Source organism: Paramisgurnus dabryanus, chromosome 15 (assembly GCF_030506205.2).
Source record: "Paramisgurnus dabryanus chromosome 15, PD_genome_1.1, whole genome shotgun sequence".
Lineage (NCBI taxonomy): Eukaryota > Metazoa > Chordata > Actinopteri > Cypriniformes > Cobitidae > Paramisgurnus > Paramisgurnus dabryanus.
Window position 1 is genome coordinate 6381135 of NC_133351.1, and position 25524 is coordinate 6406658.

At 40.4% G+C, this 25524-nt stretch overlaps 2 protein-coding genes across 5 annotated transcripts in view; one reads left to right on the forward strand and one right to left on the reverse strand.

Moving 5' to 3' along the window:
• Nucleotides 1-363: 363 nt before the first annotated feature.
• itprid2 (ITPR interacting domain containing 2) overlaps nt 364-25524 on the reverse strand; it is a 62627-nt gene continuing 37466 nt past the window's right edge. For 3 of the 4 annotated variants that reach the window (XM_065252230.2, XM_073812038.1, XM_065252232.2), the window contains 10 exons: nt 23445-23505; nt 21252-21340; nt 17023-18582; nt 8746-8820; nt 8494-8609; nt 7940-8087; nt 7431-7496; nt 6966-7322; nt 3810-3926; nt 364-1224 (listed from right to left, as the gene is read on the reverse strand). In XM_065252230.2, the coding sequence (XP_065108302.1) occupies nt 3831-3926; nt 6966-7322; nt 7431-7496; nt 7940-8087; nt 8494-8609; nt 8746-8820; nt 17023-18582; nt 21252-21340; nt 23445-23505 (2568 nt within the window). In that variant the 3' untranslated portion in view covers nt 364-1224; nt 3810-3830. The remainder of the gene's footprint in view (nt 1225-3809; nt 3927-6965; nt 7323-7430; nt 7497-7939; nt 8088-8493; nt 8610-8745; nt 8821-17022; nt 18583-21251; nt 21341-23444; nt 23506-25524) is intronic. The other variant, XM_065252231.2, reaches the window with a different exon arrangement.
• LOC141280855 (uncharacterized) lies at nt 11875-14814 on the forward strand. Its single transcript, XM_073812039.1, has 2 exons — nt 11875-12060; nt 12157-14814. Exons 1-2 carry the CDS (start codon nt 11875-11877, stop codon nt 14725-14727), a joined length of 2757 nt encoding a protein of 918 aa, XP_073668140.1. The 3' UTR covers nt 14728-14814.

Genomic DNA, 25524 nt, shown 5'->3' on the forward strand with positions numbered 1-25524 from the left:
TTTAATTAAATTCCCTGAAAAAATCTGCCAAATGCACTGTAACAATGTTGGATCTTTAAAAGTTACTTCAATTGCACTCTAAAATATACAGAGTTAAACAAACCAGCATTGGGTCAAGAAGGATGCGCCCAGCCCATTGGGTTGTAATTTAACCTATGCTGGGTTGTTTTTAAAATTTTCTGGGTTAATTTAACCCAATAGCTGGGCTTTTCCCTTTATTGAACCAACGCTGGGTTGAAAATAACCCAGCATGTTTTAGTAACACTTAAGATTTTTTTCAACCTACATTTTCTCACTTTAATTGATAAAGTCAACAAATTGTACTACATCCCTTACAGCCAAAATAAAACGAGTTGGCAGGTGTAAATACATACAAAATAAATAAATCTTTATTATAGATTTTCATTAAAGATTATCCCTCATGCATCCCAGGTGAATAGGGAACAAATCCCATTGGTCACATAAATCAATTAGTATTACAACTCATTAGACAAAACAATTATAATGAACATCAGTAAAACAATCCCTCTGTTCTCTCTTATTCACAAAGTAAAAGTGAAACAAACACTTTCAATTCTTTGCCTTTTAAATCAAGACCTTTCAAGAAAACATCTTTTAAGGCGTCCTTAGACATAAAGAGATTTTAGTGCTTTTCGTCTCACAGGAAAATACGTTTATGAATGTGCTAAAGTGTCTAATAATCTATACATACAGTGTGTGATAGACATAAACAAGGTGTGTACGTTATTGAACAGTAGTTGTGATCGATCAGTTCAAGTTTGGGTGAAAAAAATGAAATGTATTGCACAGTTAGTTCCTCACAGAGGCTGCATTAGAAAACAAGTTTGAATACAGTAGACAATTTTGTCCTACACAGACAAAGACACACTTTTATCGATCCTTTTTTCTCACCCATTGCAAACATTCAACAAGACCAGCATTCACATACTTAAATACATCCCAAAAATATTCATGACATTTCTGTAATATGTACCAGACGGATAGCACAATAAGTCACATGCCCTTCGTAGGTTAGGACAGAGAAGGATTTCAACCACTGTGAGGGGTAAACTGAACCCCGTCACAGCAGACAGTTTCCCGCAGCGGTGGAGTCCGAACGGGCTTCACAGACAGAACCAGAGGAAGGTGCTGGGCCGATCTCAGTGCAAGGCTTAAACCAGTGTTCATTGTGACTATTTCACAGGATTCACATCTCTACACCTGCTGAACGAAATGAAATAGCGACGTTTCAAAATCTAGGTAGCAACATAACAAAGATCACACAATAAGAGCACAGATGACTCACAAAACACATGTGTTCATGTAGCTCAACTGGTAGAGCATTGCATTAGCAGCACAAATGATTGTAGGTTTGATTCCCAGGGAACACATGCTGATAAAAAAATGCACAATAAGTCGCTTTGGATAAAAGTGTCTTGGTCAGTAACAAAAACGCTTTGGCAAGATGAGAAATTCAAAAATCTTTTTAAAAAACTTGTTTTAAAAGCATGCATCAGGTTTATTTCAATACACATAATGTATTTATGTTAATTTTATGCAATAAAAAAATTACATTTGCACCATGTTTATGGAAGTTACGACTTAATGGACAAGAAAATGTCAAATGGTGTAACCGCCAATTGAGCCAAACAATGAAAAATATTAAATATTTTATCCACCTTGATGGCAATGTACGTGTAATCATAAAAAAATATCATTTTATTAGTTATTTTTTGAATGTAAATTTGAATGGGTTTTTGTAATATTTGTCCCAACATATGCTGAAAACAGCTTGTTTTCTAAATCATCTTTGAAAAATGATGTAAAAATGTATGTAAAACCATATTACACTAAACTAGATGATTATATTTTTTTTCACTTTTTTATGAATATATTATATTTTCATTTAAAAAAATACTAGTTACACCAATTGACACAGACCGGTTACTAGTGATGGTCGTTTTCGAAGCACTGCTTCATGAGGCTTCGAAACATTTACGAATCTTTTGTTTCGAATCAGTGGTTCTGAGCTTGTTTCAAACTGGCCAAAGTCACGTGATTTTAGCAAACGAGGCTTCATTACGTCATAACTGTTTCGAAACGTTTCGAAAATCCGATGGTTCACCACTAGGGGGAGTTGATCACATGACCAGTGTCTAATAAGTTTAGGTGAACTCGGGTCAGTTTTATTATGAAAGTTCATAAAACATTTATCCTTCTGACTAATAACACTGCCATGTTGTCCACTTTTTGTTTATAGACAGATTTAATGACAAAAATGTGCATAATTAAAAGGGTATTTAGTTTTATTCATTTGTTTGCCCTAAATAAAACTAAAAACACATAATACACTTTTAACTATGTCTTAATTAAGTTAAATAATTTTTTTTTAAACATATTTTAATAAAAATCTTGCTATTATTTTGTAAAAAAAGTGTAAAATGTGTGGACAGATCTGCTTTTACACTGTTTTGACTTCGAAAAACTGAATCAATTTTCGAAACAATTGGTTCAATTGATTCGAAGCTTCGAAAAGCTTCGTTTCTCCCATCACTACCGGTTACACCACATTGACATTTTTGCAATTATCCCCCAAATATTCTTTCAAAATGAAATAAAAACTGAAATTTAAGACTTGGTTCTCAAAAAAAAGAGAGTGTATGCAAATAATCTGCAAATTTAATTTAAATTTTAACCCTTTACATTTAATTGAACCATACAAACACAAAATAATTAAAGTCATTTCATTGATCCAAATGCATAAATGTAAATGTCTTACAAATCTATTAAAATCAGTACGCTATGTATGCTAATGTTTGACACATCGCATGCATCCTGACCAACCCATGGTAGGATACATGAATCTTTTGGAATAGCCTTCGTAACACGAACTGATTTTGATTTTTACAACAAAATAAAAATAAAACTTTTAATTTAAAATATATAAGAATGAGGAATAATATATTTTAGCCGTAGTGACTGCTAACGTTTTAATGATGGTTTTCATATTTTTTAATTTCTTTTGCCTTTCAGCTAAATAAATACATAAATACACTAAAGTTATTATACATGAAAAAATGTGAGGGTTATTCAAAATAGTACACTACAAGATATTTATGTACCTTTTTAAACAAGCATTTACAAGAAATCTGAAATTAGATTTATGCATTTGGCAAATGGATTTATCCAAAGCGACTTGGGCTGAATTTATATTGCATGTATGAAGTGACTCAATTTTCGATTTGCCAGATCGAATATGACCCACGAACGTGTAAGCAGGAAAAAAGCGCAAGTGTCGTGCGGCATTGAAAATGCGACGCTGGCAAATGACATCATCTCAGGTGGACACCACCCGCGATCACGTGACTCTTTTTAGTAGCACAATGGAGGACGACAGCTCCACTTAGTGGAGTAATGTTGAAGTTTTATGTCTATAATCCTGTATAATAATTTTGTCTGTGTCCATTGCATATCACAACATTTTACTTTTTCTTAGGTTTAAGCTGTTCCAGGTCAGTATGTCTACCTTTAATTTTTTTCAAGTGTTTAGTGTAAATGCTGATATCGGATACAAGTTGCTTTTAAAATATGATGTAAGCGGGTCATCAATAAAAAAAATTGGATACAGGCAACAAATCAGAATTGGGCATCAAGATTTGCAGTGTTAATCCAGCCATACAGTGCATTACAGGATGTACAGTTTATCACTATGTGCATTTCCTGGGTTAAAACCCATGAGCTTTTGCGCTGCTAACACAATGCTTTGCTAAGCGAGCTACTGTACCATAATGCAAGCAATGACAACAAACCTGAAGCCTCTGTCACCACGCTTACACAGGGGGTTTTCTGGCAGGTAGAGGCGACACAGCAGCCAAGAGCTCATTCACAATCTCCTGTCTGATTTCATAAGCGATGCTTTCTTTGATCTATGAGAGAATACAGAAAACAACTAAGTTATACTGCATCTTTCACAGAGTGTTACAAGAAAAGACAGGATGATGAACAATCTGCACAAGTTTGTCATATACTGTATGAAAAGCTGACGCAATTACATCATTCTACAAGAAACCGTACTAGTTCAACGTAGAAGATGCTGGGGATCATGGTGTACTCAGTTAAATGTAATGCGTTGAGTTTCATGAGTAAACCTGTCAGTTTTTACACATTACATCACCAAAACCATTACTACAGAAAACACTCGACTGTGGCATATGGTTGTTCCACTTTAATTTGATGGGGTAATGGAAACACTGTCTATATGTGTGTGTCAATATTTGGTGTTTACAATCTATAGTATTTCAAAATGCTGGTAAGACCAAAATCTCATAATTTTAAATCATTTTATATAACAGTAATGGCATGGAAATGGTTGTAACATTGTCGAACAACATCACTCAGTAAATCTTTCTTGTTTCATCACACATCCTACTTTGCACTTTCACAATATTTCACAATATTTCACACTTTTTATCTCTTTTATGTAAGCCAATATTAGCACGTTAAAAAGCAATATAGCAGAATATCTATGCTTGACACTTTATCACCGTGTGCGACTCATTCAATGTGTCACAAAGGGTCAGCCGTGTCTCTCAAAGTGAAAACTTTTTTTCAGTGAACATAATAAATTCACACATTTGTTTTTAAATAAAAAAATCCCTCTCCTTTACTTTCTTCCCCTTCTTACAGGTATGTCTACCACTTTCATGCTTTTGCCTCATCACTGTTAGACTTTTTATTGTATTTTTACAGTAACTTAATGCAGCACTACTACCAGTAAGTTACTGTAAGAGCCTCCTTATAGTAGCATTACTTTACATTAGTTTTACAGTGTGATGCTCTTATCAAAATTTTATTGTACAGTATAATACACTTACTGTGGCTTAGTTTTACAGTATAATGACCTTACAGTAACTGTACCGTAATTTCAAATCGCTTAAAGGAAAACGCCACCGCTGCTAAATACTTTACTATGTTTTCACCTCAATTTAGACGAATTAATACATACCGATCTTTTTCAATGCATGCACTTAATCTTTGTACAGCACATCGTAAATAATGTTAGCATTTAGCCTAGCCCCATTCATTCCAAACAGGGATGAATCTAGAAGCCATGATTTACTCACCCCCAAGCTGTCCGAGTTGCATATGTCCATCGTATTTCAGACAAATACATTTTCGGATATTTTAGAAAATGTTTTAGATCTTTCAGTTGATTAAATGTAATGTTACGTGGTCCACAACCTTAAAGTCTAAAAAAAGTGCGTCCATCCTTCACAAATTAAATCCAAATGGCTCCAGGATGATAAACGAAGGTCTTCTGAGGGTAATCTGCGCGGTGTTGTTGTAGAAATATCCATATTTAAAACTTTATTAACGAAAATAACTACCTTCCGGTAGCGCCGCCATCTTAGACTCCTCTGTATTCAGGAGAGAGTTTTAGCGTAGTGTACGCACTTATCTTAGTGACGTATGACAAATTCGGAGGGCGGGGGCACAGAGCAGCAGCAGCGTAGCCTCCGTAGGCTGCATAAGCTCTCATCCTGAATGCGGACGCGACTATGATGGCAGCGCTACCGGTAGGTATTTATTTTCATTAATAAAGTTTTAAATATGGATATTTCTACAACAACACCGCGCGGATTACCCACAGAAGACCTTTGTTTATCATCCTGGAGCCGTTTGGATTTATTTTGTGAAGGATGGACGCACATTTTTTGGACTTGAAGGTCGTGGACCCCGTAACATTACATTTAATCAACTGAAAGATCTAAAACATTTTCTAAAATATCCGAAAATGTGTTTGTCTGAAAAACGATGGACATATGCAACTCGGACAGCTTGGGGGTGAGTAAATCATGGGTTTAATATCATTTTTGGCCGAACTATCCCTTTAAATACTGTTACATGAGTAGTTACACGAGTAAGTATGGTGGCACAAAATAAAATGTGGTGATTTTTTAAGCGGATAAAAATGAGAACTATATTGTATGGCGGAAAAGCACTTAGTTTGCAGCACTCACAGGACCGGAGGAAGAAGAGAAGTTATGGTTTAAAAGTACCTATTTTTTATTTTTCTTGCCAAAAATAATTTCGTTAGATAAGACCCTTATGCCTCGTTTGGGATCATTTAGAGCCCTTTGAAACCACAATTTTAAACTGCATTAAAACTTTAAAGTGTTGGGGTCCATTAAAGTCCATTAAAATGAGAAAAATCCTGGAATGTTTTCCTCAAAAAACATAATTTCTTCTCGACTGAACAGAAAAAAGACATTAACATTCTGGATGACATGATGGTAGGGGTGTAACAATTAATCGTGCAAATGCGCGTTTTCTCAATGAATGAATTTGAATGAATTACGGTGAAATCCCGGCACATCCGAATGCCAGGGGGCGCTCTCATGCAGAAACTCCCTTTGTGCCACACAATAAGTAGCATTACAAACGCTATTCCAGGAAATGTCTACACAGGAATATTTATACGCTGTTTTTCAAATTGTTTCAGGTATTTTCATGATAATAAAGAATATTTTGAATGATTTTTATTTAACAAGTGTTGCTTTTTTAAATGCACGTTATAAACGACTCCGACTCATAATGATTTTAGATTGATAAGGACTTCCTACTGACCAAATGCCGTAATACAGGCACAAGCTGTGCATAAAACAAAGATTCGCAGCCTTCCAATTCAGAATCGATTTCAGATAGGCATTTTTAATGAGGACCGCGATTGAATCGTGATTGAATCGTTACATCCCTACATGATGGTGAGTAAATTATCTGGACTTTTTTAAGAAAATGGACTAATCCTTTAAGACAGCTCGAACAGGCATTTTAGTCTGAGACTTGGCTTAAACCCTGTCTGGGAAACCACACCCCTATATGTCAAAGTAAATATCACCCATTCTCAAATCTCTCATATCAAACAAGCGAAATCCAATAAAGAACTTCCCGTTCTCTCTCCTCACCTCCTTTATAAGATGTTGCAGGTCACCGTGGCCTCCACTTCTACTCCTCCACTCAGTTGGACCGCAGTCATCATCATCTCGATTTAATTCAACAGAATTGGGTGAGATGCTTCGCTCGGGTCTCTCTGGAGATCCGGGCTGAGGAACCTCCACACCAGGTCGTGAAGGAAGAGATGGCGTGAGGTTGAGGGTGGCCCGGTAAATGCCACCCTGCTTCGGGGAAGGAGAGCAAGACTCATGCGCTCGGCTGAATCTCTCGGGGCTGGACGCCCTCGATGATTGCCCAGAAACGGAAGTGGCAGCATCATATCCCAGCTCGGACTGAAGGTACAGCTGCTCTCTTAAAAGGTCCGTCACCTGGATCCATACATATAAACATATGACGGGTAAGAAAATTATAGTAAAGCAGATGATATCTGATAGGCTAGACTGTAATGTAGGAGAAGGTGCTGATAATTCACTCACAGGCTCGACGGCTTGCAGAGCTAAAGAATTCGACAGACTGTCAATGCTGTTACCTCTGTTCAGGCCCTGTGGAAGAAGGATTTGTTACTAAAGTTATTTTACATCATTTACATAACTGATGAATCTAATAGCAAAGTCTGGAACTCAAAATCTGAATCTCAAAAAAGGTAATGTAATCTGTTTAACCACTACTATATTGTAAAATGATGTAATGTATGTGTTAAAAAAGGTTACCCTTTTTTGAAGTATGCAGCTTATCAACATCCTAACATAAACCATAACACTTCAGTGCTCTAGAAACCTACTGTAAATGTGTTACTGTAGTTCAACTTACTGAGCATTGTATTAACAACGCAAAGGTCACGGCTTCGATTTCCAGTCAACACACATAATAAATGCATTATAAGGCACTTTGTATAAAAGCGTCCATCAAATGCATTTATATTTAAAAGTGAAAGTGTGATAAAAACGAGTTTGACCACTAGACAGTTGCACTTGCATCCACTGACCATGTGATGGCGGTAGACTCCGCTGTTCTGGGAGCTGCTGCGCATTTGTTGGTTCAGATTAAGCAGTCGTTCCTCAAGCTGCAGCTCCAGTTCCTGCAGCTCCTGCCTGACTGCAGTACGCAGCGTCTGCAGCTGCTCTGCATCCAGTCTGCAATATCACAAACGAATAAAAAACAAATGACAACAGCTTGCTTAGACCTTCAACCCTGTACAAAACTATTATTCATATACCATGCAATTGGTATTAATATTATCTTAATGGCGGGTGCGTGATTTTTGAAGAAAAAAAAAGGGAAAAGGGAGTCAGGCCAAGTACCAAAACACACTTGTAGCCAATCAGCAGTAAGGGGGCGTGTCTACTAACCAATATCATTGCCTGGGTTGCGTATGTGTGGGGCTGTCTATCACAAGAAGGTACAGATTCTATTGGGGTAGGGGTGTGTTTGTTTAGGTGATTTCAAATTTCAACATTGGCTTTCAGAGATCATGCACCCCGCCTTTAAGAACAGAGAGTTTGACAGTGTATCTAGACTAGGAAGATCTCAGTTCTTCACCTTTCTTCTGGACTGAGATGCTGGTAGACCACAGACTGTTGTCTCATGAGAGCCAATTCCAGATCCATCATCTGAGTCCGGAACACATTCAGACTCCTGCGCCGAATCTGGAGCTCCTGATAACAAATTTCGCACAAGGGACTGTTGCACAAGCTATCTGATCATCATCATTTCATAAGATTATAATAATGCAAGTAAGACAAATGAAAACGAACAAGCATGTGACCGTTCCCTCTTTGGGGAATGACGTACCTCATAAAGGGGCTGGACGGAGCACGGTGAACTGATCCTGTCTACGGGTGTGTCCCCATCATGCATGGATGGGCCCTGGCAATGAAAACACAGATGGGTTATGATGACTTATGAGTCACACAGGAAAAGCGTGTTTAAACTGAGACCTGGATAATACAGCATGCCGATTCAGCTTAATATTTGCATTAAGGGAGGGAGAAACTGGAACATACTTCCTCGTTCAACTTTATGCAGACACAGAAATGACTTTGGACTACAGAACAGAACAGTTAACTTATTACATGCGAGTTAAACCAAAATTAGTTCTATTTCATCCCTACTGACCGCCAGAGGCGGTGCTTAAGCACTGAATGATCCATCTCGCGCATGCGCAGGTCGAGTGTTTATACCAACAAAGTCACCCGTGACCCCTGATGCCTACGGAGAGTCTATAACTTCCGGTGACATCAGAGGATCTGTTCCTTTTCATCTTCTCGCTTCGCAGGTTGTTTTTTCCGCGCTAGCAAAAGACTAGGATATTGTGTTTCATTCGTTGCTGGTGGCCTTGTGGCATTGTATTGTCGGAGCAGCGAGTTGCTCGCCCTCCAAAGGCCGCAACGGAATCCACCGACAGGTGAGTTACAAACTTTTTACATAACTGCTCGTTTGGTGCATTTGTTGGTGACGGCTGTGTTTTCGCTCCCTCTCCCGACATTTGTAATCTAACGTTAACAGTTACCTTTATATTATTGATTCATCTGCGATTTATTGTTGTAACACGGACGCGTTTTTGGTTGATTGTTCAGCTGCGCTCGTGTAGTTACTTCGTGCCAACTCGGTTGTGCCGGTTTATTTTGTTAAACGTCTTTTTGCGCTTTAACTGCGCTTTGTGTATTTAGTACCAACTCGGTTGTGTCGGTTTTTCGTTTAAACGTTCGGCGCTTAACTGCGCTTGTGTATTCGTGCCAACTCGGTTGTGCCAGTTTTTTGTTAATCGTTCGGCGCTTAACTGCGCTTTGTGTATTTTGCAACAACTCGGTTGTGCCAGTTTTTTGTTAATCGTTTCGGCGCTTAACTGCGCTTTGTGTATTCGTGCCAACTCGGTTGTGCCGGTTTTTGTTAATAGCGCTTACCCTTAACTGGCTTCACAACGTTTGCGGTGACGGTTGTGCTTTCGCTCCCGGCACCGGTACTGCGTTTAGTGTCTTATTTTTTCGTTGCCCTAAGCTGGTGGAGGCAGTGCTTTCGCTCCCGTTCCCAGCATATTTGTGCCTCAGGGACTAGATTGGTGGCAGTGTTCCCGCTGAAGCTAATCTTTTTTCTTTTTTGCTACATTTGTTGGTGAAGGTTGTGCTTTCGCTCCCTCTCCCGGCATCTGTACTGCATTCTGTGTCTATTTTTTCGTTGGGATAGTTTACCCTTAGCTGGTGAAGGCAGTGTTTTCGCTCCCGCTCCCAGCATAGGTGTGCCCCTGTGACTAATTGGTGGCAGCGTTTCCGCCGAGGCTACCTTTTTTTCTCAGTTGCCAGCATGGTTGGCAACCACTCCTGCTCGGCCTGTATGGCTCCTCTGCAGCTTGAGGATGGCCATGATTTATGTCCCTCATGTCTTGGCTTTGAACATTTAAAGGAGGGTCTTTCTGACGACCCCTGCATGAACTGTGGTATCATGCCTCGGGCAGTGAGGGCAGCTAGACTGGCTGAGGTGGAGCAACTGTCGGGCTCTACTTCGTCGATTGGACATTTGACCCCAGCCCAGCGACTGGTTCCAGATCAGACTGGGCAGTCTAAACGTCAGGCTGCTGAGGCCGCAGGCCCCACTCCTGCAAAAAAGGCCAAGGGACCCCGGCTTGCCTCTAAAGTGGACCAACTAACAGCGGAGCTCAATACTATGAAGTCCCTCTTCCTGGCTTTCCAGTCCGGGACTGGAGCAGAGCCGCCAGATGATTTTGTCCCTTCGGCAGCCTCCTTGGAGTCGGAGGACGATGTGCTTTCCATGGCAGCTTCAGCTGGCCAGTTTAATGAATATGAGCCAGAGGTACTTCCACAGATGGGAGCCTCCCAACCTTCTGCGGCCGGCTCCCGGTCTTCAACCCATAGCTCTACTGGTGGTGTTGAGGACTGCTCTATGGGAGCCATCATTCGTATGGCTCTTGCTCGTCTCCAGTTGGACGTCCCGCAAACTCAGCCGGCTCCGGCCAGTGCTTTTTTCAGGCGTGTCCCAGCCTCCGTCAGCTTTACTGCGCCCCCATCGGAGGAGTATTTGAGGGAGTTGCAGGCATGTTGGAGGGATTCTAAGGCCCTCTCTCATGCAACGTCCGATGGCCGGACCCTGGCAGCCATGCAGGACGCACAGAAGTTCGGATTGGACCGCATGCCAGCAGTTGAGCCGACAATAGCGGCTCTTATCATCTCACCTGATGAGGCTTTGAGGCCGGATGCTAGGTGCCCTCGTCCCCAGTGCCGGGTTACAGATGACCTGCTCTGTAAGGCCTATGATGCAGCGGCTCGCATGGGACGCATCGGTAACTCCATGTCCCACCTGATGCTCGCTTTGTCAACTTCCCTGCAGGAGACTGAGTTGGATGCCTCTGTCCACAGCTTTAGCGATGCTTCACTACAAGCATTCGCATTGATGTCTAGGGAATTGGGGCGGTTGATGTCTACTCTTGTGCAGGCTCGCCGCCAGGTATGGTTGGCACAATCTCCTCTCACTGAGGCCTGTAGGAGAACCCTCCGCAGTGTTCCGGTGGAACCAGGGGAGCTGTTTGGTTCCGCAGCTCTGGAAGCGCTTGAGCGCACGGTCCAAGCCGGACGGACTCGACAGCAGCTGTCCGGGCTTCAGAGAAGCGTTCCGCCTCCTAGCAGGCCTAGAGGTCCTCCAGCTGTCCCACAGCGCAGCTCTCGTCCACAGGCTCACCCCAGGGGCTACCTAAGGTCTCTGCGCCCACGTCCACAGCCTGCTCAGCAGCAGGCACCGACCTTTCGGGTGCCTGACCGGCTGCCCTCAGGACAACCTCAGTCCTTTCCGACCCGTCGTGCCTCTGGAACCTTTAGAGGCCGGGGACCCCGGCGCTGAAGCCCGGGGGTCGGCCGTCGGCTGTTTTTCCCAGCAGCAGCTCAGCTATTGGGCTGCCTCCACCAGGGACCCATGGGTGCTCTCAACCTTAACCTACGGGTACAAACTTCAGTTCCGACGCCGGCCCCCAGCCCATGGCCGGGTCAAGATGACCATCATAAACGACCCGGCAAAAGCCCAAGCCCTCACCCAGGAGTTGTCCGCCCTCCTGGACAAGGGTGCCATCGAGCCAGTAGATCCCCTATTGCACCCCGGGGGGTTCTACTCAACTTACTTTCTGGTAGCAAAGAAAGATGGCGGACTCCGTCCTATCCTCGACCTGAGGGGTCTCAACAGGTTCCTGAAGGTTCTGAGGTTCCACATGCTGACCACTGCAGAGGTTCTACGTACAATTGCCAAAGGAGAGTGGTTTACGTCAGTAGACCTGAAGGATGCCTACTTCCACATCCCTATAGCTCCACACCATCGGCAGTTTCTGCGGTTTGCCTTTCAAGGGCGCCATTTCCAGTTCCGAGTGCTCCCATTCGGTCTCTCCCTCTCCCCTCGGGTGTTCACCAGGTGTGTGACCGCAGCCCTTTCGCACTTGCAGTCGCGGGGCATGAAGATTCTCCCATATCTGGACGACTGGCTCATCTGTGCGCCATCCCAGTCTCAAGTGGCACTGGACACGTCGTGTCTTCTCTCCCATGTGGCCCGCCTGGGCCTCCGGGTGAATTTTACAAAGAGTTGCCTGGTTCCATCGCAGGGCACGCTTTTTCTCGGTATGACTCTAGATGCAATCACCATGAAGGCTCGCCCATCACCACAGCGGGTGGACGACATCCACCTCCTCCTCCTGTTTCGGGAGGGCAGGCAGTTACGCTATGTGGAGTTTTTGCGCCTCCTAGGGAAGCTGACGGCTGCCGCTACCGTGATTCCTCTAGGACTGCTGTCGCTGCGTCCCCTCCAGAGGTGGTTGCACGGCTTTCATCTAGATGTCCAGTGGCACCGACACAGGAAACTCAAGGTGTCACGTCGTTGCCTTCTTGCTCTGGCCCCATGGAGAGTAAGGTCATTTCTCCTGCAGGGCATGCCCTTGGGTTCCATTGCATCTCGTCGGGAAATCCTCACAACAGATGCTTCTCTCTCGGGGTGGGGTGCTGTGTGGCAGAATCGAACAACTCAGGGGCTGTGGTCTGTCCGGGAGCGCTCACAGCACATCAATGTTCTGGAACTGCGGGCTGTGCACAGGGCATTGCAGGCCTTTCTTCCCTTCCTGGGAGGCCGGCATGTGCTTGTGCGATCAGACAATGTCTCAACTGTGTCTCACATAAACCACCAAGGAGGCACCAGGTCTGCACCGCTGCTGCAGGCGTCCCAGGACCTCCTGCTGTGGGCAGGGCCACACCTGGCCAGCCTGAGGGCGATGTATTTGCCTGGGGAGCAGAATCAGGCGGCAGACTTACTCTCCCGTTGCAAGCCTCCGCCGGGAGAGTGGCGGCTTCATCCGGATGTGGTCCTCAGCATCTGGGACATCTTCGGCAGGGCAGGGGTGGATCTCTTTGCCTCAGAGGAAGCGACCCATTGCCCCCTCTGGTTCTCCTGGACGGAGAAGAGCAGCCCTCTGGGCCAGGATGCTCTCGCACACGATTGGCCAGAGGGTCTCCTCTATGCTTTTCCACCAATCCCTCTGATTCTTCCAACACTGCAGAGAGTCCTCCAGCAGGGTCACAGGCTACTGTTGGTAGCCCCCTTCTGGCCGGGAAGAACATGGTTTCCACTGTTGTACAGTCTCTGCAACGGTTCACCGTGGCGCCTCCCAGACAGGAGGGATCTCCTGTCTCAGTTACAGGGCCGAATCTGGCATCCCGATCCTCATCGCCTGCAGCTGTGGGTCTGGTCACTGCAGGGCCCGACCCGCTGCTGACTGAGTGTTCAGATGGCGTCTGCAATACCATATTGAATGCAAGGGCGCCTTCTACCCGGGCGCAGTATGAGAACAGGTGGCAGCTGTTTACTACATGGTGCTCAGACAGGGATGTGGACCCTGTGCACTGTTCAGTGCCAAAGATTCTAGAGTTCCTCCAGTCACTCTTGGATGGCGGCCGGTCCCCGGCTACCTTGAGGGTATATGTGGCAGCTATTTCCTCTCGACATGCTCGGGTGGACAACGACACTGTGGGGTGTCACAGATTGGTGTCTCTTTTTCTGAAGGGTGCATGGCGGTTACGCCCCCCACGAGCACAGCGCGCCCCAGCCTGGGATCTGCACCTGGTGCTCGATTCTCTATGCTCACCTCCCTTTGAACCCCTGGCTCAGGCAGAGCTGAAGTGGGTCTCTATTAAGACTGCCTTTCTCCTTGCTATCACGTCAGCGAAGCGTGTTGGGGAACTTCATGCGCTCTCTGTGAGTAACTCATGTTTGCGGTGGAACTCCGATGGCTCAGGGGTTACCCTGTGGCCGAATACAGCTTTTCTTCCGAAGGTTTTGTCTTCATCCAACCTTAACCAACCTATCCACCTGGCGCAATTTACTCCCCCAGAAGGGGAGGATAGATTACAGCGGCTGTGTCCCGTACGGGCTCTCAAAACCTACGTGGTCGCGACTGCGAGTATAAGGCAGTCAGACCAGCTCTTCCTCTGCTATGGTGGTCCTAGAAGGGGCTGTGCTCTCTCCAAACAGCGGTTGTCTCATTGGGTGGTGGATGTAATCACCCAGGCATATAAACGAGGTGGTCACCCCCTGCCATCCGGGGTGAGGTGCCACTCTACCAGGGCGGTCTCAACTTCATGGGCGGCCCTGCGCGGCGTGCCCCTGGAGCGCATCTGTGAGGCGGCATCATGGGCATCCCCAAGTACCTTCTCCAGGTTCTACCGGGTGAATGTCGCCACCCCCCATCCACTGGAGGTGGTCCTGTTGCCGGACTCTGTGCTCTCCTCTCAATAAGGTATGTGCTAAATTCCTCGTGACTTTTTTGGTATATGTCATCCAGTGCTTAAGCACCGCCTCTGGCGGTCAGTAGGGATGAAATAGAACGAGAGTTACGTATGTAACTACGGTTCTATGAATCCCGGATGACCGCCAGAGCGTTCTGTCACTCAGAATCACTGTGTACTCGCGAGAAGATTCTGTAGGAACAGATCCTCTGATGTCACCGGAAGTTATAGACTCTCCGTAGGCATCAGGGGTCACGGGTGACTTTGTTGGTATAAACACTCGACCTGCGCATGCGCGAGATGGATCATTCAGTGCTTAAGCACCGCCTCTGGCGGTCATCCGGGATTCATAGAACCGTAGTTACATACGTAACTCTCGTTATACTGGCATAGCTGAGAAAGAATTAGAAGGAATTTAGTCATAAAGAGGGCTCGGTGGCAAAACCAAAATCATTGCAATGGTACAACAAACAGCTTTCTTATTATTAAGACTGGGTTATATGAACTGTAAAAAAAGCAGCATTTTGTCAAATCAACATATATTTTTACGCTACTTTAACATAAAAAATGAAGTTCAAGATGTATTTTCTTGATGAGCAAAATGACCCTACTTAGAAACTAAGTAAGTCGAGTTTTTAGAAAAAAATATACAATTTAAGTGAATTTGTGCTTAAAACAAGGAAAAATATCTGCCAATGGGTTGAACAAAAAAAATCTTGAAATAAGTTTTATCACTTTTTTCTTAAACACTTAATTCAAGAAAAATTCTCTCACGCCATTGGCAGATATTTTTGCTGATTTTAAACACAATTTTACTTAAATTGTATAATTTTTGTCTAAAAACTAGTTTTATTTTCTTACAGTCATTTTGCTCATCAAGAAAATACATCTTGATTAAAAAAAGTTTTTTTTTGATATTTGTACTGAAAACGAGACAAAAATACTAAGTATGAAAGTCATTTTTTTCCAGTGCTGAACTGCACTTTCAGGATAAATGACTTAAAATTATTGTATTTTTTTATCAAGTCTAGTGTTTAGACAAAAAAAAATTTTATTGAATTTGTGCTTAAAACAAGCAATAAATAAAAATAATAAAATAAAAATCTGCCAATATGGTGCATTTTTTTTCTTGAATTAAGTGTTTAAGAAAAAAGTTTAAGATTTTATTTTTCATGCAGCTGAATATATGATATTATCTGTATTAATACCAGGTATATACCAGCTTATATATGTAGTCTCAATTTGTGTGTCAATCTTTAAAAAGTAGTTTTAGCATGCCTAAGTCAATTTTAATCATATAAAATTTATTTTTCCAACAACAAAATTGTGTCCAGCGATAATGCAAAGTGCACTGCAAAAAATTATTTTCAAGGAAAAAAATTCTCAGTATTCTTGTATTGTTTTCAGTAAAAATATCAAAAAATTCTTATCTTAAGATGCTTTTTTTGATGAGCAAAACGACCCAAGAAAATAAGTCTAGTTTTACGATCAAAAATATCAAATTTAAGTGATTTTGTGCATAAAACAATGCAAAAAAATCTGCATGTGGGGTAAGCAAAAAATCTTGACATTTTTCTTAAACACTAAATTCAAAAAAAGTTCAAGAAAAATTAGCTTACCCCATTGGCAGATTTGTTTGCTTGTTTTATGCACAAAATCACTTAAATTTGATATTTTTGGTCTAAAAACTAGACTTATTTTCTTGGTTCATTTTGCTCATCAAGAAAAAGCATCTTAATATAAGAATATGTAGATATTTTAACTGAAAACAAGGCAAAAATACTAAGAAAATTTTTTCTTGAAAATATTTTTTTGCAGTGCACTGGCCATTGTGGCTGGTGAGAAAAAAGTTAATATCAAGCCCTGGTTATATCAATTATTCACAGGTCAAAACTTAAAATAGAAGGTTGAATGCAACTTTATGCTGTATACGAATACTTTACAAATTACAAAAGAATGGTATTTAACTTAATAAATTTGTATTTACAAATATGCATTCATTGCTGCAAGTGCAAAATGCTACAGTATAGAAATAAACTCATATAGTATAAAATATACCTATATAGTCTAGTTTAATCCTGCCCACTGGTAGCCATGCAAACACATCCGCTGTGATATAAACAGAAAATCTAAATATCTACTGGCACATTTCTAAATCACATGGCAAACACCGTCACACCACCCAATCCAAGTTAAGCTTGTTTAAACAGCCATACCACGCAAACCAAAAGATGAGATTACGATCAATCATATCAAGTCATGCAACATGCAAGTTTGTGAATTTTGCATCGCATGCCATTCTCACCTGGGTGAGGTTCTGCATTGTGCCACGAATATCATGCAGGACTCTTCTAAGCTGCATCTCTGTGCTACCCAGCAAAGGGGCATGTGAAGGTGCGGGTGGGGTCTGATAAGAGAGAGGGTATGAGGGACAGGGGTAGTATGGATGGTTGGGTGGGGTGCCAGGTGGATGGGGAGAACAGGAATATGCCAGGTAGTACGGAGATACGTGAGGGTGGTAAGGGCCGAACGAGGAGCCGTGAGGAGCACCCGGAGAAAAGTTATGAGGTGAGTGGAAAGGGGCTGAGGGATGGTAATGTGGTGCACTGTGCGGCTGGGCAAAATGCCTGTTGTGCTGGGGTGTAAAAGGCGGCCACTGTGGTGGGGTGAATGATTGAGGACCATTTAAATTCTGTGGATGAGGCATTGGACTGTGATGGGGTATATGGTTGACGTTGGTGGGATAAGATGAGTTGTAGGCCCCTTTAAAGTGTGGCGAGTGGATAGAGCCATGAGGAGGAGGAGGTGGGTGGGCAGGGCCAGTAAAATGAGGAAGATTTGGTACACTGCATGTGCTCCAGGACGGGCCCTCCCCTAGAGGCCTCGGGGGCCAGTCGGCAGGTACGCTATACAGCGAGCTAGATGAACGAGTCAGATGTTGGGGTATGTTGAGAAGGTGTGGTGGTGTCCCATACCCAATGCCAGACATGTCGCCCCCTACTGGAGCAGAATGGTAGCCGAAGCGATCAACGTCTTCATCTTCTTCAATGATAGAATCCACCTCTTCCCGGTCTCCGTGAGTCCCCTCCTCATAGCGGTATGTGTATGAGGGTGGCGTACAGTGCTTGACCGACCCTCTTCCTAGCTGGATGCGCAAGGAGGTGACCACACGTGCCGGGCTGTGTGGAGAGGTTGGAAGAGAGCTGGATCTCCTTAAGGGATTTCTGTCCAAGCTCTCTCTCCCTTTCAACAAGTCTAAGTCCCTCACCCATACTCGTCCAGGACGCTCTTCCGCCACAGAAGACGACCTCTGCTGAGTCAAGTGGAGGGCAAATGGTCTGCGTTGTTCTGTACCAGATGATGACTCGTGTACTAAAGCACTGCTTGGCACAGTTGAAGATTTAGGACCACAGGAGTCTAGATTTGGGCCTTCAGAGGATTCACATGCAGTTTGAGATGGTATGTTACACTCTTGATCCAAACCCGAACCAGGCTGGGACTTGCTTTTCTGATCACCATTCGAAACCAAGTTTGTGGTAGGGTTTTCAACCGTGCAAGAACCCACGTCTGAAGAGCTTGTGGAGGGGTCCAGAGCAGTGGTAGGACCAGAGTCCATTACAGATCCCCTTTCTGGGAGAGGCCCGTTAATACAATTGTTTGGATGAGGATTTTGGAGATTGTCCATCTCAGAAACATCTTGCTTGGCTCCACTTTCACTAGAACTTCCTCTGTTGGGCTGAAGAAAGGCTTGCCCATCATGTAATCTATCAAAAATAGGATAATCCAACGCTAATGGTGTGGTGGCATCTCCAGCGTGGGATGTCACTGTAGTTTCACTATCACAGCTGTCAGAACTTTCCTGCACCTAAAGAAAGTACCAGAGAGACATTTCACTTTAGTACACTCTTAAAAATAAAGGTGATACCAAGGGTTCACAGCGATGCAATCGAAAAACCATTTTTGGTTCCCCAATGAACCATTCAGTCAAAAAACCATTTGTTTTTCCACTACAAAGAACCTTTGTGTTCATTGGTAATTAGAGGTTCTTTAAAGAAAATCTAAAAAAAATATTTTTGGCTATATATATTATAATAAGATTCTTTGATAACTGAAGAAACAAAAAACTTTGTTGGTTTTACTTTCTACAAGGAGCTAGAAGGTCATTTTTTCATCTGTATTGGTTACTATTTTATGTAGGGCTGTCAAAAGATTTACCGTTATTAATCGCATGCAAAATAAAAGTTTGTGTTTGCTTAATATATATATATATATGTGTGTGTGTGTGTGTAATTATTATGTATATGTTAATATACACATGGGTGATTCTCACAAAATTGGACTCATGAGGTGTCATGAAACATTTTGATAAAAAAGTAAATGCTATCAAAATAAGAAGCATACAGTTACAAACATCTCTTCATGTACTATTTTGCACATGATTTCAAATGACATCATACAAACCAATTTTGTTATTTTTCCACATTTAAGGGGAAAATTTTCATTACTGCAACGTGTCCATAACTGGATTTGGGTTCTTTGACATGGAAATATTTATAATGAAAAAATCTAAAAAAAATAAAAAGTTTCAGTGCATGTTATACTATAAACATTTACAGTAAAAAAACATGTTGTATTTGGTGATCATTGGTAAATGTAGAGACAATAATAAGGAATATAAATGTGTCCAAGACCAAGTTTCTCATCCTCCGCAACAATTTTCAATAATTGTTTAAGCCCTCAATTAAATAACATTTATACCAGGTAAGGAGTTCTTATTTTTTTCTATCCAGATAAAAGTTGAAATTTTGTTTGCCATACCTTTGCCATTACCGAAACATGAGTTTGTAAATGCATATATTTAATGTAATATCATGTTGCGGTAATGATAATCTAAAAAATTTAAATAATTCTGTAAGACATATTTTTTAAATCCTCTAAAAATAATGGTTCTAGTAAGTTCAGACCTTAATCTTATATGTGCAAAAAAAAAAAAACAATTGGCTTAAAGGGCTTTTTAAAAAATTCTGATGCTGGACACCTTTTACATCTGGATTTCGTGAGACAATACACATACATGTATAAATTTAAGAGAAAAATTTATTTATGTACATATTTTTATTTATATTTAATTTAAAATATTTAAAAATGAAAGAAAAATATTTCTTAAATACATACATTCATGTGTGTGTATTTATATATATATATATATATATATATATATATATATATATATATATATATATATATATACACAAAATAATTACACACAGTGCACACTCATATATATTATGCAAAAATAAACTTTTATTTAATCATTAATCATTTGACAGCCATAATTTTATGCTGTGCTCTTTAAACTTGGGTAAAATACATAAAACCAGTCAACAAATTTCTTAAACTTTTTAGCTGGATCCCAGGAATATAACACTTTTTATATAAAATACATTACCCTGGACCACCAAACCAGTCATAAGTAGCACAAGTATATTTAAGCAACGGCCAACAATACATTGTATGGGTTAAAATTAAATAATATTTAAATGCAAAGATCATGTAAAAATCATGTTCCATATTCGTTTTTTTGTAAAATTTCTAACGTAAATATATCAGCAGTTTATTTATCATTAGTAATATGTGTTGCAGGACATCTCGATAACTTCACAAGCAATTCCCTCAATATTTTGATTAGGGCTGCATAACAACTAATCGCAACTAATCATTTGCAGAATATTTTTTTTTCATCATATGTGTGAAAAAAGTGTGCAAAAGTCATAATTAGATTTGTTGATTTTGCAATGTTATAGTGATCATTTAAAATTATTTCTCAGGTTCTTTATTAAAATAAAACCAGAAAAAACAGGAAATGTATATGTAGTATTAAAGACAGTATAAAAGTATAAGCTGAAGTGTCAAGTATTTAGGGTAAACTCCCCTCCCCTTTCCTGTATTTTCTGTTTGAATCTTAAAAAAATAGATTGAAAAATAAATATGGATGGACATTAAAACTTCTAAAACAACAAGTTTGGTGGTGGTGGCCTAAGAATTTTGCATATAACTGTATAAATGCACACACATGCATGTATATTTTTATTTAAAAAATATTTACATGTGTATATACATTTTTATATCATATATAAATATGAATACTTAATATATACACATATTTGTTTTCTTAAAATTATACATGCATGTGTCTTTATATATACATCATTATTATACACAGTCACACACATAGATGATTTAAACAAAAACTTTTATTCTGCAAACTATTAGTTGCAATTAGTTGTTATGCAGCTATTATTTTGATTTTTTTCACTCTCAGATTCCAGATTTTCAAATAGTTGGATCTCAACCAAATGAGTCATATCCTAACAAACCACACATCAATGAAGCTTATTTATTCAGCTTTCAAATAATGAATAAATCTCAATTTACAAATATTTACCCTTATGACTGGTTTTGTGGTCCAGGGTCACATATAACACTATTTATACACTGTAAAGAGCCTAAATGGGTACAGACGGACACACATACCTTTAGATGATTACCCGAACCATCTGTAGACGGGTCCTCTGCAAAACCACTGCTATCAGACTGCTGGCTGGTCGTCCTCAATAATCGATCTGCAGGGACACCAAACAGTGAGCACTAAATCGAGTGTGTACTTTTGTTTCTTTCAGTAGTAGGACTTAGTAAGACCTCATGGTGATTAATTTATGTTTATCTGATCACTTTATTTAGGTTCAGAGTGATAAATTCTGTAAATAATTGTCACCTAATAACCGCAAGTTGTACTACAAATTCAAAAATCTCTGAACAGGAACAGAACTGATCAATAGAGATTAACACAAGCAACTGCATTTAAGAAAATGTTGGTTAGCACAAAACAAACTTCATCAAAAGTTAACTGTATTGAATTCAACTATGTTATTGTTAAAACACATAATTGTGAATTATTCAGTAAAAACTGCTGACTAGTGAGACTACTTTTTTAGGTGGATGGACATTACTAATGCAAGATCTGTGGGTGGAGTCTCTTTCAGGTGTCATTTCACTTATCATGACATAAAAGTGTCGTCACATGTTATGTTTAAGTCTTGTGACTATATTTTTCAACCTGTGTGTATTTTAATGTTTCGGCTTGTGTATTACCTTTGTAAGCGCCTGATTGTAACTGAGGGACAAGATAAAATTACTTTCTTTGGCGATGGACAAAGTTGCAATAACCTGAAACATTCTAGCAATCCAGTGAGGATACGAATGATGAATGTTTACAGAACTGCACCACTAGAGGGTAGACTTGACCCATAACAACATAAAATCCTCTGGAACTTAATGGGGCAGGGCCGTGAGACCAGCATGATAAAACATCACAACTATGTCAAATGTTTGGATAAGAAATGTGTTCTTCTCTATTCCTGGAAAAGGTTTCTAGGTTTTGTTTTAGGAAAGGTCATCTTTATGTGTTAATGCTTTTATTCTGAGGGGGAAACACGCGTTGAGCACATGACTTTTACATTAAATTCTCAAATGCTTTGCTTGAGAAAGCAACGTAAAAATTTGTTAGTGTAAATATGTTAAAACAAATTAAGAGGCTCTAAGAAGTCCCTTAAAGGGATAGTTCAACCAAAAATGAAAATAATGTCATTAATGACTCACCCTCATGTTGTTTCAAACTCGTAAGACGTTTGTTCATCTTTGAAAACACAGTTTAAGATGTTTTAGATTTAGTCCGAGAGCTTTCTGACCCTCAATTGAAAATCTATGTACGGTATACTGTCCATGTCCAGAAAGGTAATAAAAACATCATCAAAGTAGTCATCAATGTGACATCAGTGGGCCAGTTGGAATTTGTTGAAGCATTGAAAATACATTTTGGTCAAAAAATAACAACTTTATTCAGCATCGCCTTCTCTTTATTGTAAACCGCGTGCACGAGACTGCAGTGACGCTGCTGACGTGTTATCTGGTGCGCCTCAGCTTTTTTTTCGGGAGGGAGGGAGACGCATGCTGTAAGTTTGAAAAAAAAATCTGCGCAAACATGTCTGAGGATATCATGTCAGCAGCGTCGTACGTCAGCAGCGTCATACATCAGCAGCGTCACTGTGCACGCGCATTCGCAACAGACGCGGAAGAGAAGACAATGCTGAATAAAGTCATAATTTTTGTTATTTTTGGACCAAAATGTATTTTCGATGCATCAACAAATTCTAACTGGCCCACTGATGTCACATTGATGACTACTTTGATGATGTTTTTATAACCTTTCTGGACATGGACTGTATACCGTACATAGATTTTCAATGGAGGGTCAAAAAGCTCTCTGACTAAATATAAAACATCTTAAACTGTGTTTTCAAAGATGACTGAGGTCTTAGAGAAGACATGAGGGTGAGTCATTAATGACATTATTTTCATTTTTGGGTGAACTATCCCTTTAAATTTCATCGTAACCATTATTTAAACCAAATCCAAATTATGGATCACGTCATTCTGCGTTCACATTTACGCATTTGGCAATGCTTTAACCAACACAACTTACAGTACATTACAAACTATGCATTTAATTTTTTATTTATCAGTATGTGTGTTCCCTGTAACCTCAAGACTTTTTGCGCTGCTAAAACATTGCTCTTGTTTGTAATGTTTATCTTGTAAATGCACTGTTGCTTTATACGCATATACACATTTTGATGGATTCAGCATTATAATGATTGACAGACTCACCACTGCCGGTTCTGAACATTCCTCCAGGTCCAGGTAGAGCCTCATCCTCATTACTTTGCAACTGGAGATAGAGATCAGACACGCACACATTACAGGTCATTAAGTACACACATAGTTAAGCAACTTAAACATGTTTTTCACACCCAAAACGTCTCTGTGTGTCTGACTGTGGCATGAGAAAATAGGACAGAAGAGAGAACAGCAACAATAACATAAGTTAATGCATTAGGTGACATATATTAATAATGAATAATGTATTCATTTATTAATCTTATTAATGTTAGTTATGCAAATACAGTTGTTTGTTAAAGCTGCTTGGAAACCCCAAAGGGTTGCATTTCTTACAAATGAGCTAATAAAATATATCCAATCAGTATTTTATGTGAAATAATTTACTCATGTGGCAAGTAGTTGTGTAATAAGCAAGACAATGTGCAGACAGACGATTGTTATGACAAATAAATCCCTTCAGGATGATACAAGACCTCTCCGTTCTGTCGGGGTTTACTTTATGGTAACAAACGGCTGGCTGTCCATTATCCCTTACTTAAGAGATAGGTCAACTCAAATAGTCCATATTTTACTCATCCCGAAGCTATCTTTGATGTATATGACTTTCATTGTTTAGCTAAACACAGTCAGAGTTATATTAAATAATATCCTGGCACTTTTCAGCTTAATAATGGCATTGGATAGTGCCCCATTTTTAACATTTCAAAACAGCACATTCATCAATATTAGACTAATCCATACAGTTATTAAAGCAACACCAAAGAGTTTTTTTACCTTAAAATAAAGTTTCCAAAAAAGTTTCAGTGGTTCATCCACTCAAAACAGGGTGAATGGCACTTTCACATTCGCTTTACAGCCCTCTATCGGCCAAAACCGCACTAAAGAAGTTTACAACTGTCGGGTAGTGGTCCTGTAGTTCGAGTGAAAACTACAAAAACTTGCTTTACGGCAGACCTACAATCCAATCAGAGCCAGCTATGCTGCAGTATTTACGACAGTGCTAATGAACAATTACACGTCTAACCTGTAGGGGGAGCAAAGAGCACAGGGACAGCGGTGGGTTTTTGTGACGTTGAGGTCAGTTTTTTGCCCGACATTAACTCTCGTGTTGACACACATAGACAGCTGTAGATTGTAAAATTTTAAATACAAATGTTTCCTTACAAATAACCAGGCCTAAATGGAATCCACACCCACAGATTTCCGCGAAAAACTCTGGATTTAAGCCCGTCATTGACAAGCACACATACTCTGTCATCTAAGTGACGCGTGACAATCAGTGATCATTTCAAATCCCTTTACAAGACAAAAGCTCTTGTTATGTTTAATATAAAGTTTGCATTGCATTGTAAAAATTTTAAAATTCTCTTCATAAGTGCTAAATTCATAATGAGAACGTATTAACACAAGCTTTTTATTCTGCTATAATATAAAACACTATAAAGAATAATATATGTTATTTTATATTCAAACTATTTCTTGACATGCACATTATCTGGTTCATGTTGGTCCAGTTTAATTCAGAGGACTCATTGGTTTGGTGTGTTTATTTCATTGTCAGCCTTTAAAAAGTAATCATTTTGTAATATTCACAGCTTAAATTCTCTAATATATATTTTTTACATTTAAAATCATTCTGCAGATTTTTAAAAAAAAATCCACAGAAAAAGCAAAAAAGTCTGAAGATTCTGTCTGTTCTCGCAAATAACCATCACTACAGAAGACATTTAATAATTGTATGAATTAGTTTTTGAAGGATGAATGCGCTTTTGGGGTTTTTAAAAATGGGGCACTATTTAATGCCAGTAGAAAGCTGAAAGAGACAGGTTATTTTTTAATATAACTCATGCAGTGTTTGGCTGGAAGAAGGAAGACATATACACTTAGGGTGGGTGAGTACAATATCGGCTCATTTTTATTTTGGGGTGAATTACTCCTTTAAAAGATAAGTTTGAGTTTAAGAACATACTAGTAAATGTTGCAGTTAAAGGGATAGTTCACCCCAAAATCAAAAATAGACCATATTTTTCTCACCGCCAAGCCATCTTTGATGTATATGACTTTCATT